The sequence below is a fragment of the Arachis hypogaea genome, chromosome 11, assembly GCF_003086295.3.
Source record: "Arachis hypogaea cultivar Tifrunner chromosome 11, arahy.Tifrunner.gnm2.J5K5, whole genome shotgun sequence".
NCBI lineage: Eukaryota > Viridiplantae > Streptophyta > Magnoliopsida > Fabales > Fabaceae > Arachis > Arachis hypogaea.
Genome location: NC_092046.1, coordinates 33,787,203 through 33,801,209, shown reverse-complemented (window position 1 = coordinate 33,801,209; position 14,007 = coordinate 33,787,203). Strand labels below are relative to the sequence as shown.

Here is a 14,007-nt window from a genome sequence, read left to right as displayed (position 1 = left end):
TTTATTAATAATTAATTTAACATTCATTATCTAACAATAAAAGAATTTATTATATATATTTTTATATTTAATTAGGTGTTAGATCTATTGCACAAACATTATTAAGCATATTAATTTTACTCTAGTAAATCAGATAGGAAAAGTCTAGGAGGCCACCAATTTTTGTATTTTGTGGTCAGCACTTAACCATTAAAAGAAAAATGAGTGATCTTCTACTATTGGATGTAATCTCATACCATTTAATACATTATTGATGGCTAATTGATGATTACAAAACACAAAAATTACTGGCCCTAGCACTCCTCAATCAGATAACTGATATAGATTTGTCATCATCATTCTCATCATCAAATTTATCTACATTCTGTAATATTTGAGTTGGGAGATTGACTATGTTAATTTCTCCAAATGAGGAAATTAATAGTTGTGAAATTTCAATTTTAGACACAATTTTGACGTGGTTTAAATTTTAATTTTGGAATAATTCATATTGTACCTTGTCATCAAGAGATTCAACCATGCCCTTCGATTTACATTTAATTACAATTCTCCAATTAGATCTAGACCTACCAAGAAATTGCACATGTATGTAGTAAACCTGACATAAATTACGTGCGAGCATGAAAGGATCATACCTATTGTATGTCCTACTATAATTCATCTCGATAATTTTATAGTCTTTGTGCATGTGAGTTGTCTTTAGACCATGCAGGATCGTACTATTCACAGATAAATATAACTACCCGTTTGATAAGTTTATTTAGACACTAATTCTAAAATTTTATTCAACATATCAAACCATTTATATTCTCATCTTGACCTGCATCACTCTTAAAAAAAAATTCTTTAGTTGTAAGTTGATCTTTTTCAAACATGTTTAGATGTATAAAATTTTATTATGTTGATTTTTTTCATAGTTCAACTAATACATTATCTATTAGAACTCCATGTTAAATTGCATAGAGAAGGACATATTATTCCATTATTAGCAGTGGCGGAGCTTGAACCAAAATTTTGGGGACCAGAAACTTAACATAAAAATTTAATAATAATATTTATATCAAAATAAAATTTATAAATATAATTATTCTTTAAGTTTGTTACTAATAAGATAATAAATAAATAATTCTATAGATAAAAAATATAAAATAGTTTATAATGGTACTCTTCAAGTTTTTAATGACTTAAAATCTTCAATAATTGAGTCAGAACTAAACTTTTCAGCAATTTCTTTCTCAATGTAAATAACCAAACTATCCGCAAGAAAGTCGTCCTCCATCTTGTTTCTTAACCTTGTCTTTATTATTTTCATTGCTGAAAATGATCGCTCTGTAGTAGCTGTAGAAACTGGAAGAGTTAATATCAGACGAATCAATCTATCAATCAAGTAATACACTTTTGACTTTTTTGTTTCTGCTAAACATCTACACAGTTCATGAATAGTTGACAAATTCTTCATTTCTAGATGCTGACGAACATCAAGAATAAAATGCTGAAGCTGAAAAGGCAAATTAATCTTCTCTTGTTCAGTAAAGTCTTCGGGAAAGTAGCTATCAACAAGAGTAGAAATCTTAGCAATGTCAAAATTTTTGTAAGCATCCTTAGGCATGAGAGTAGAGCTCAGACTTAGTAGATCCATTGCTTGATCATTAAATCTGCTATTTAACTCTTGTAATTGCTTATCAATTGTGACTAAAAATATCTCCACTCTAAAATAATGCTCAACTGTAATATGATCTTTTTGGTGACGCGAGCGTCCTTGCCTTGCAACATAAGAAGCAGTTAAATCAGGAATTAGAATATCATGTTGCTCACAAAATGATTTCACATTTTTTAATAATTCCTCCCATCTGTCATCTCTCATGTTTTGGATAAGTGTTTTTGTAGAATGAACTAGTTGCACAGCATTAACTATGTCTTGAGACTGCTTTTGTAAAGCTTGACAAAGAATATCAGTTATTCCCATCATATCTTTCATCAAATGCAAGATCAATACAAACTCAAATGAGGTCAGGGTATTGTAAGCACTATCTGCATCACCACGCTGAGAATAAGTTGATCCATCAACAATAATCTTTTGTAAAATAGTCAACGTTGTACCATACATATTTATCAAACTGCAAACAGAAGAGAAATGAGAACTCCATCGAGTATCACCTGCTCGTTTCAAAGTACCAATTTGATTTGCCCCTTTACCAGTTTCAAGTTCATCAATCTCTAATAAATGGACAATTTCATCTGTCTTGGCAGCATGTAACTCATCATATCGCTTACTAGAAGAACAAATGATATTGACGATGAAAGTCAATTTTGAAAAAAACTGATGCACATGAATAACTTCTCTTGATGCAGCAACTAATACAAGTTGTAATCGGTGAGCAAAACAGTGGATATAGTAAGCATAAGGACAATCTTTTAAGAATAATGCTTGTAACCCATTCCATTCTCCTCTCATGTTGCTGGCGCCATCATATCCTTGACCACGAATATTAGAGACATCAAGACCATGTCGAGAAAGAATGCCGCACAATTCTTGTTTTAGAGTTAATGATGTAGTATCTTTGACATGTACAAGATCAAGAAAACGCTCTTGAATAAAACCATGTATATCAACAAATCTCAAAACAAGTGCCATTTGTTCTCTTTTGGATTCATCACGAGCTTCATCTACTACAATGCAAAACTTGGAATCTCCAATTTCTTCACAAATATGCTTTCTCACCTTGTTTGAGAGTATATGCAAGATTTCTTTTTGAATTTGATGTGAAGTATATTTAGCATTATATGGAGCATTTTCTAACACAGTTCTTGCAACTTCATCATTGTAAGATGCTATGAGTTTTATCATTTCAAGAAAATTACCTCGATTTTTTTATTATGGAGTCTCATCATGGCCTCTGAAAGCACAAGCTTGAAATGTAAGCCAACGAGTTGCATCAATGGAGAATTTTAGACGCAATCGATTCTTTTGAATTTCCTCAGAAGTATGATCCTCAATTACATTTTGGATGTGACTTGCCTGATTCAATAAATCTAGACATGCTCCAACTGCATTATTGTGTGGTGAGCAAGGATCTCCAATATGTTTAAGAAAAGCACAATTCTTTCCATCATTAACTTTTTTCCAATTTCTAAACCCTTTACTAATAAAAATATCTGACTCATTACGTCCACTGAATTTTTTGCTAACCAAATAACAAAATAAACAATATGCAGCATCTTCAGAAGGTGAATACTCTAACCATGAAGGAAAAATACAAAACCAAGCATATTGAAATCATCTTGGATGCTTCGTACCAGATAGAGGATAATTGTCAAGATGCTTTTGATATGGACTCCATTTAAGATAAGCTCGTCTAACCTCATCTCTCTGGTTTGAGTGATATTGCCAAATTTGAAGCCGTTTTCCAGGGTCTCGTTCCAAAGAATTAAGATCAAACTCATCAGATGCAACTCTTTGAATTTTTGGAGGTTGTATCTCACTTTTTTCGTGATTCATTATAGTAGAAGAACTATCTACAAGTGTTGATATTGTAGAAGTTATATGTTCCCCTTCTTGAATATTAGCCTTCCTCTTAAAAAATGCATCAATTCTTTGATTTTTCATCATTATTTTGTATAAAATTTGAATATATATTCTGTAAAATATGTAAAAAAAAAAGTTAGAAGGATAAATATTAAAATTTATAATATTTATTGAATTTTTTTTATGAATTTATCAAAATACAATAATATCAATACTTATTAAATATTATAATATTTTTATCATATAAAAAATTAAATTAAAAAATAATAAAATATAAAATAATATTAAATTAAATAAATAAAAAATACCTAATTTTTTGAGAAGCAAAGCAAAGGCAGTAGCGTGTTTCACTGTAGCATAGCGATGTTTTGAGAAGCAAATGTTATCTTTTGTGTTTTTATAGTTATCTTTTTTGATTTGATTTGATTTTATCTTTTAATTTTAATGTGTTGTGAAGTTAACAAAGGCCCACTCACTAAAAATTATTATACAATAAATGTATGAGATAGGAATTGAATTTGGATACTTCAAGTTATAATAAAGCATTTAAACCAATTGAACTATTTTTCATTTTTGATGAAGCATTACTAATTTTTTTATAAAAAATTTGGGGGGCCATGACCTCCCTTGTCTGAATAAAGCTCTGCCACTGATTATTAGAATCATGAACTTTGCATTATTGCCATTGTCACTAAAATAGAGATATAATGATGTGATCTTTGTAGTTAGAAGAAGGAAAAGAACATTTAACCAAAATTGTAAAATTAACTTGCAATAATTATATTGTCAATTTATTTATTTTTTAAAAAAGTTAAATTTTGGTTCTCCTATGTTTTAGATATTCCAATATAACATTAAACTTTAATAGTACAAAACATTCTGCAATTTAGTTACTAAATAGATATAAGTATCAAATTGTTTCTCTAATGTTCATTTCCATGATTAAATTGGTCTTTCTCGAAATTAATTAGAAGTCAAGCTCAAAATGAATAGAAATTCACTCGAGATCTCACTATTATACCTAAGGTACAATAACAACAATTCAACTCTACTTTGTAATTAACTCTTAAGATATCTTTATTTTATCTAGGAGAAATATCTCAACAATTTTTTTAAAAAAGGAAATAGTTATTTATCATAAAAGGTAGAACTACTCTAAAAAAGTGATGTCTACTCTACTATAAATATACTAACATCCTCAGGTATATTTAGAGTTCTATCTACTAAAAAACCTGCTTAAAGTCTTTGTTAACTTAAACATCGAAATTTCTTGCAGGTGTTACCATTTACTTTCTCACAAAAAACTCAGACGACGATACTTTGACACCAATACAACTTGGATGCTGTCTCAGAAAGAATTTGAATTTCACATCTAAGTTTAAAAATAACTCAATTTCAGGACCTCAAAATAATAGCTTAGCAAAGAGAGCAAACTAATAGACCCAAATATTATAATAAATTCTGCTAGGGAGATAATGAAGAATCTTGATAATGTGTACAATAGGCTTTAAATTTAGCCCAATACAAGAAAAAAAAAAACCCACCCAACGCTAATTTACTAAAGGAATTTACCCAAACACCATCTTCCCTCCTCCCAACCGTCTGTTACCCCACTCTCATCAATCATCCCGCCTCTTCGGCTTTAGAAGCTCCCTCACTAACCATCAAATAACCATCTACGTAGTTATTAAAATAATCATTCGACTACCTAGTGAAATGACCATCCAGTATTTGTTAATTGTATATACTTAAACCGAATCGAATAAAATAATCATCCAAATAAAAATTAAAATAACCATCTCTATATACAGTAAATTAACCATCCAGCATATTTGACATTTTTTGGAATTAATAAAATGTCAAAATTATTGTTGGGGTGGTGGAAACTTGAGAAGAAGTAAAGTGAAGTTAAGACATGAAACAACTAAGGAAAGGAAGTAGAAAATGAAAAAAGAATAGTGAATAGTTTTTTTTTTTAACTTGGGATAAAAATTTGAAGATGAGTTAGTTAATTAACCATGAATGATGAAATTTTAAGCTTATTCTTGGTATAGTTTTTAACATTTGACACTCTGCAAACATAATACCAATGAAGATTTGAATTCTATGTTGGCTTTCCTTGTTTAGAAATCATGGGTGCGGCTATGGATGGATCTGCGGGAGGGGCCGCACGGCCGCACGTTAAAAATGCTGTCACGGTGAATCCCTTGGCTGCGGGAGGGGGTTGCACGGTCGCACGTCGAGAGGCTGCGCGAATGAAGCGCTGTGCGGCATCGGTCGATCCTCTAGGCGGCGGCTGATGTTGCTGACGGAACTTTCACCAATGAGAAGGAAAGAGACTGAAAGAGAAAAAAATACCTGAAGAAGTCATATCACATGCGGAAAGAGAGATTTGCAGTATATGTATATATAACTGCTGCGATTGCAAATTCTTATTTTTTTAAATTCAAAATTAAATATTATTAAAAATTAATTGACTTAATTATCATTTGAATTAATTTTTTTATTTTTATTATATACATTGTACACTAATATTATTATCTCCCCATACTTTCTCATAATTTAATTATAGAAATTGATAATGATAGAGTAGACAAATTACCTCATACCAAATTAAAGCAATCGTTAGCGACATCCTTTCCCTTATCGACTTGGACAATGTTATGTTATAACAATTTTTAGGCACTATAAATTTTTCAATTTTTCATCATGGTGTCACGAATACTACACTCGGGAGACAAAGGGTACAACACCAGCAAGCAGTAAGACGACAGGTGCACAATACAATATCAACTAAACGACAAAACTAGTGCAATGTACACACATGCACTAAGTCTAAACTAATAACTAGTCTAATAAATTCGATTTAGACATTGCACAGATTTAGAATGATATATTCTCTCTCAATCCGTATATTACCCTCTTAAGTCAGAAAAAATAAAACCCGACTCCAATGAAAAAGCAACTCACGGGTCTACGATTTAAGTATATTCTAGGATGAAAACCGGATATAATATGATACAAAATATATAAATATATAAATTTAAAATTTTTATAAGATATAAGATACTCTATATATATATATAAATATAAAATATTTTTAGATAAATTATAACAATATTTTAATATTTTATTAATATTAAAATATAAATTAATTTTTTAATTATTTTAATATTTTTTAGTTATATAAAATATTTAAAATATTTTATTTTAATAAATTCATTTTAAAAATATATATTAAAAATAAAATTAGATATATTGACACATAATGATATTTAAGTATATTTAAATGTGTTCGATTTTTTTTATTAAGACATAGTTGAACACAAAAGACATATATGTCTGATGAATATCAAAGAGTATCGTATTCGAAATATATCCGACACATAAACACGACAAATTAAAGAAGTGTTTGTCCTTCATAAAGAATAAAGAAAAAAGGAGTGTTTTTTAAAAATTTAATCTTCAGTAAATTTTAATTAATAAATCAATTTTTAATTTTTTATTATTAGATAGTCAATTTTTATTCTTATTTAAAAAAATATAATAGTCTTTTATAATTTTTTAAAATTTTAGATAAATTTTTTTACATAAACAAACAATTAAATATAAAATTAATTTGTCTAATAAAATAAAAATTTAAAAATTAATTTGATAATTAACAATCGTTAAATTCTAAAATATCTTACTAAAAGTTTTTCAAAAATTGATTTAAAATACTATTCTATTAAATAATTGATTAATTTAACACATATTCTTTTGTATAAAAGAATACTAAATTATTTAATATAAAATAAGAAAAAAAAAAGAACTCAAGACTTTGAATTAGAGAAGAAAAAAAACTGGGTTAAAAAAAACTGGGTTAAAAAAAAGTGTAGGGACCTAATTAAAAAAAATTTGGTGCAAGGACTTAATTAAAAGAAAAAAAAGTATAGGGACCTAATTGAAAATTTTGCGAAACTATAGGGACCAGTAGAGTAATTAAACCATATTATTATTTTGAACGAGTATTTAGCATAATAAATTACATTCATATTTACATAGATTTGCAGATAAAAATATATAAGTAAATAGTCAAATTAATTCCTAAAAAATTACTCGTTCTCTAAATTAGTCTTCGAATTTTTTTTAATCAAATTCAATCTTCAAAGATTTTAAGTTAGTCATGTTAGTCATTCTATTACTTCCATTACTAATAGCGTCAGAATTTACTGATGTAAAACGTTAAGTGATATCACAATACACATCTAATTGGGGGCTAACATGATAAGTTTATAAAATTATATCAAATCAACTCCAAATTGAGATATTTTAATGTCTCAAGTACTCTTCGATTAGGTTTTGATTTGATTTAATGTCATAAACTTATTATGTTAATATTTAATTAAAATTCTTAGATGTATGTTGCGGTATTATTTAATGTGCCACATTAACAAATTTTGACACCAACAATAAAGAGAGTGATGTAAAGACTAACATGATTAATTTAAAATTTTTAAAAGATAAATTTGATTTAAAAAATCTTTTAGAGACCAATTTGAAAAACGAATAATCTTTTAACAACGTATTTGACTATTTACTCCAAAAAATATATAATTTGTACTTATATATATATATATATATATATATATATATATATATATATATATATATATATATATATATATGATGAATTTTACCTAACACTCTCTTAAATAAAAGATAAGTTATCCCTTATGACATGTCTAATAATTATTGAATAAAATGAATTATGTCATCATCATTAGTATTAACTCTTAATTTAACTTAAAATTTGACAACTAATTAAACTAATTAAATATAATGAATTTTTTTGTAAATTATAAGAGTTACAAAAAGATCTTATTTTATAATTTTTTTTAAAACCATATATATGTTAATTAGACCTAACAATACAAAAAAAAAAGTTAAAAAGAACAAATGGAAAGAAAAATTAAAAGCTCAAATCACAAATTTTTAAAATAAAAAAAGTAGATAAGGTATTAATTGAATAAGAGTAAAATCTATAATTGTTAATGAAATTAATATAAGAATTATGTGATTTTATAGGTATGAAGTTTAAAAATTATTTTATTATAATAAATTAGTTTGTTTGTCAAAATTTAAATTAAATTAAGAATTAATATTAATTAATTTAATAATATAATTAATTTCATCCAATAACTATTAAATTTATTATAGAAAATAATTTATCTTTTATTTGAAAAAAAATTGGATAGAATTTACTTCTATATATATACATATAAAATAAATTTACACATCCGAGTCAATATATGAATATAATTTATTTCACGTTTATCAGGCATTTATAGATATCAATAATTAATAAAATTTATTTGTGGGTGATAATTGGGTATTTATGGCTATTAAGAGTTTCTTCTTTTTTTTCTTTTTTTTTTTTTTGTCATAAGAGTTTCCGTTAAATGACCGCTGTTGGTATCAACTTGGTATGTAAAAATTGACCCAGTAGCACACAGACAGAGACACTATACCAGGCTTCAGAACAAGCAAGGAGAAACCAGGAACAAAAAACAATGAAAGTGAAAACGGTGAAAGGAAACTGGAGCTTGAGAACGAACAAGCTGGGTTTTCCTTACGTTTTCCTCATTTGCATCTTCTTCTTCCTCGCTGGATTCTTCGGTTCTGCTCTCTTCTTTCACTCTCAGGTCAACTCATTTTCTTCCATTTTTTCATCAATTTTTTTTATAATAATAATAACAATAATAATAATTATAATAATAATAATAATAATAATAATAATAATAATAATAAAGTAACCGCTTGTTGAGAATTCGCAGGACGATGGACATGGCATGAGGCCGGGACCGAGGCTTCTAGAATCTACGAAGGAGGAGACGGAGTACAATCTGTTGCTGGCGGGAGAGTCCGGTGACGATTCCATTACATCGATTCCTTTTCAGGTGCGCAGTTTTGTTTCACTCAGATCCTTAACTGAACTTGTTGCCAGTGATTCAATTTTATTTTTTATTTCTGTTTTTTAATTCCTTGCCTATTTTGTTCAAAGTCGTGGAGTTGCTTGATTAGGTGAACTTGTTTGTATTTGAGATTGGAATTTCATGGTTACAGCGATTTATTTTTTTTTTTTCCTGTGGGAATGGCATGTTTCCATTTAGGCCTTGTTTTTCAATTGGTATAGCTTGTATGAAATAAGTTTGTGGAATTGCAATTCTAGTTTTCTAGAATAGTTTTGCTTAAATTTTGATTTCTAGGCATTGGTATGAAGGTATTTGACTTTGGTCAGCGTTACGCTTGGGATTGTTTAATGGCAGGTTGACTCAAATTATCTCTGCTCTTTGTTGAAGAGATTGTGATATATTCTGAGTCTGCATCATATCCATAATTATGAAGTTAGTCCTTTTGTATTAACTCTCAAAAAAATGTCTTTTTACGTAAAAGAAAATAAATTTCTCTTTTGTTTGCTAGGTTTTGAGCTGGCAACCTCGAGCTCTGTATTTTCCAAATTTTGCAACTGCGGAACAATGTGAAAGTATAGTTGATATTGCAAAGGCAGGCCTCAAACCATCAACCTTGGCATTGCGCAAGGGAGAAACAGAGGAGAATACCAAGGGAATTAGAACAAGGTAGCGTGTAGGTCACTGTCTAATACTTAACTCTATGGTTTCCCTACAAACAGGACGAAATACAATAGTTAGCTTTACTTCTGTCATAAACTGGAAATATTCTGGTGGGTGATTTTGATTATGATCTCCTAAAATAGTTTATGGACATTTGATCATCTAGTTACTTAATGTCATATCATGCCAAATCATTTCTTCTAAAAGCTTATGTTGTAAGTTCTAAGGTAGAGGGACTTACATTCACCTGTGCAGAAAAGCTTAGTGACCTGGAAACGAGGAGAATGATAGGCCCTTCTTTATCTTGAGCTGAAATTTATTGTCATAAACTATCTTCCCAAAAGCTTAAGTTTTTACGTAAAGGCACAAGAATGTTTTTATATCCTAACATGCCTCCACATGCAAAAGTCTCTTTGGATTAACGCATGGATCATGAAGAAGCTCATTTTTCCTTGTGCTGAAGTTTAACATCTATCAAGAAGAATGGGGAAAATAAGGGTTGAACTTTATAGTATACACCATTTGGTCATAGAAGTTATTGAACTTTGTTGTAAACCATCTCTCCAAAAGCTTAGTTTGATTCCTTGACAATTAGCATATATTTAGAAGAATGGGAGACCACAACTGTTGACTCTTAGACCATTTGATCATAGAGAGGCTTTGTTACTATATCATGAATCATTTCTCTTAAGTTGATAGGTTGCAATAAATAGTTTTGTGTCTAATAATGTTCTTTCTGATAAACAGCTCTGGCGTGTTTATTAGTGCTTCTGAGGATAAAACTGGGACTTTAGAGGTAATTGAAGAGAAAATTGCTAGAGCAACAATGATTCCCAGGTCTCATGGAGAGGTAACATCTCTTTTAAGCTTTGTCCATATTGCATAAAAGAAATTTTAGAAAAACCTGTAATGGTGATGAAATTATTTTTCTCACGTTTTATTGTTTTATTAAAATGATTTTTTTCCCTTTTTGGGAATTTCAAGATAACAGGTCTTGGAATACTGGTTTTCTGTTTGTAGCAAATCCAGAAACTTATCCATTACTTTTGTGATGCAAGTGAAATAAATCTAGGGTAAAATGGTGCAACTTTTGTTAATTGAATAAATATTTAAGTTTAGAACAGTAATGAGGTTGGGGTAATGAGGGAAATTCAGAGAATGGCTTTCTCAATTTACACCATTTAAAGGTAAATTGTTTCTTGTGATTGGTGAGAAATTCTATTGATTATGATATTTTACGCATGATTTTTTTTGTTTTTATTTTCATTTTATGTTTTTTGGTATTCTGATGCAAATGTCGTTAACATGTGTTACCGCTTACCCTGACATGGGATTGTGCCTTCTGTGTTCTTATATAACACCGCAGAGTAGCATCCCCATGTTGCTGTTAAGTTCCAACTATTTTTCTCTGCTGTCTTCCATGTTTTCAACCTAACCTACCAATGGCATTTCTATGGAAGGAACAAAGTCGTTGACAAGCTAATATCACCTACCTTGATTTTTAAAACTTCTGACTTCAATAAGTCTAATCCAGAATCCTGTCTGGGCTAGGTGGTGTAGCTGTTGATCTAAATTTTTAGTTAACCATAATGTTATATTTTGTTTTTCACAGAAGAAGAAAGCAAGTCTAATCACATCTAGACCTATGGTTTATTGTGCTTAAACTATTTAATATTTTTGGGGTTTTTCCTGATCTCTATGTTATCTATAACTCAGGTGCATTATGATTTTGTTGAATCTGTAAACCTCTCTCATTTTCAGGGTGATTTTAAATTGTCTGAGGAATCACCATGTTTCAGGCATTTAATATCTTACGCTATGAGATCGGGCAGAGATATAATTCTCATTATGATGCGTTCAATCCCTCCGAATATGGCCCACAAAAAAGCCAAAGGGTATGTCTGAAGTTTTCAACATGTTTATACTTGAAATTTGGTGCAACACTCTCTGTGAATGCTCTTAATTCATCTTGAATTACTTTTACAAGTATCATACTTTGTTTTCTTAGTAGTTTGCTTTCTTTACACCTTTATCTCTTGAACTTTGCCCAAATCAAAGTGTCTTACATGATCAACCCGTGTCCTGAAAGTGATTGACAAAGTTCCACCATTGTTCCTTAAAAGGATGAGATGGCTAGCATTGATTGTATCATCAAATGACCAATGTAGTATGGTTAAGCTGAAGCCTTGTAAAAGAAAACAAGAAACACGATATTGATGTCATCTGTAAATAGAAGATCACGTGAAGTCTTATTAGTTCTGGAGAACCAAAATGATTTACACTTTCTATCAACTAGTGTTACAGCATGTATGCTTTCATTCAGTTGCCATACACTTATACAAAAATAAAGCTATATCCATAGCATAGCGTATTATAAGTTGTGTTGCCTACAAAGCTAACCAAATGAAAACATGCCTTTAATGAATTTGTTTCTTATGTCAGCTTTGGTTAACCCTGCAGGTGGCTTCATTTTTGTTGTATTTAACTGATGTTCAGGAAGGTGGCGAGACAATGTTCCCATTTGAGGTAATAGTTATTATGGAATGACTATTGCCATTGGATCTCAATTCACATGGCTCGCATTTGTTTTTTTTTTCACCGGTAGTTTGGCATTATTATTCTGCAGAATGGCTCAAACATGGACGGTAGCTACAGTTACGAGAGCTGCATTGGTCTAAAAGTAAGGCCACGCCAGGGCGATGGCCTACTATTTTATTCATTGTTCCCTAATGGTACAATAGATCCGGTAGGTACTATCTCACCAGTTTTAATTTATTTAGCTGCCATCTGGTTAAAAGCTAAATCAACAACCCAAAAACATAATGTGAATATAGGTTCTAAACTCATCATGTCTCTTTAGAATATGTTTACAAGTTTTTTTATTTTGGAGGGAAATGGAAGAAAGGGAAGAGTTTGAAATGTGAAATGGACTAAGGTTTACAGTTCATGCCCTTCCCTTTTTCTACAACTAGAAAACTCAACACACTCTTAAGAGTCTTAGCGGCTCATCAAGCAATGACGAATCTTGAATCTACAATAATTTCATTTAGTTATATTTTAGATAAAAATTCAGCTTAGGTAGCAAAAAACCTGTTTAGCAAGTAAATTTTCCTCACTCAACAGTTATCAACGTTTCATGAGGTTACCATAAAAAAAGATGGTTATGCTTTGTGTCAGTTTTCTTATCATGTTGATAGTGTGTGTTGTGTAAACTGAATTCCAATTGTTTTGACTCATTTATCTTATTATTTGACAGACATCGCTCCATGGGAGCTGCCCTGTGATAAAAGGGGAGAAGTGGGTGGCTACAAAGTGGGTAAGGGATCAAGAACAGTATGATTAGGTTCAAACCCTTAATAAATTGATCGTTCTACTCTCCTGCCTCTTATATCTTCTGTAATATCTACATGTATGCCGTACAATTTGACTTTTATGGTCAAATGAATAATGAAGGGAAAAATTTTGGTCAGATGCTGAAATTGCATGATAGTGTAAAATTTGATGTCATGCATGCAGCATACATGATTAGTTGGTCATCAGACGCAGTGGCCTCCACCTTTCACCTTCTTCACATGATTTAAATAGGGGGTAAAAAAATTGATGTCATGCATACATAATATGAAACTTACTGGAAACCTTCTTAAAACACAGGAATAATAAGAATCTATGTCACTTGATAAGTGAAAACAGCAACTTTCATTTTTTATTTTTTAAAGTACGAAGAAAAAGGGTTTTCAAGACATAACTGTCATAATCTCATGCTCTTTACCCAATCTTAATGAAATCCAGAAGGGTTGTCGTCCTATCTATATATGATTATATACTTATAGGAATCTTGAAACACTCGAAATGTACTCCATTAGGGCT

General features: G+C 29.9%; 2 protein-coding genes across 3 annotated transcripts; one reads left to right on the top strand and one right to left on the bottom strand.

The window, feature by feature from the left end:
- Positions 1-1,168: 1,168 nt before the first annotated feature.
- Positions 1,169-2,848, bottom strand: LOC112721232 (uncharacterized). Its single transcript, XM_029289913.1, has one exon. It carries the CDS (start codon positions 2,846-2,848, stop codon positions 1,169-1,171), a length of 1,680 nt encoding a protein of 559 aa, XP_029145746.1.
- A 6,104-nt stretch (positions 2,849-8,952) lies between these two features.
- LOC112720657 (probable prolyl 4-hydroxylase 9) lies at positions 8,953-13,609 on the top strand. 2 transcript variants are annotated; one of them, XM_025771685.2, is made up of 8 exons: positions 8,953-9,210; positions 9,343-9,465; positions 9,989-10,146; positions 10,888-10,990; positions 11,940-12,035; positions 12,601-12,666; positions 12,767-12,886; positions 13,397-13,609. In XM_025771685.2, the coding sequence occupies exons 1-8, from the start codon at positions 9,079-9,081 to the stop codon at positions 13,481-13,483; spliced, it is 885 nt and encodes a 294-aa protein (XP_025627470.1). In that variant the 5' UTR covers positions 8,953-9,078; the 3' UTR covers positions 13,484-13,609. The 2 variants fall into 2 exon arrangements, with proteins under 2 accessions (XP_025627470.1, XP_025627468.1); XM_025771683.2 differs by having other exon boundaries at positions 12,746-12,886.
- The last annotated feature ends 398 nt before the right edge of the window (positions 13,610-14,007 follow it).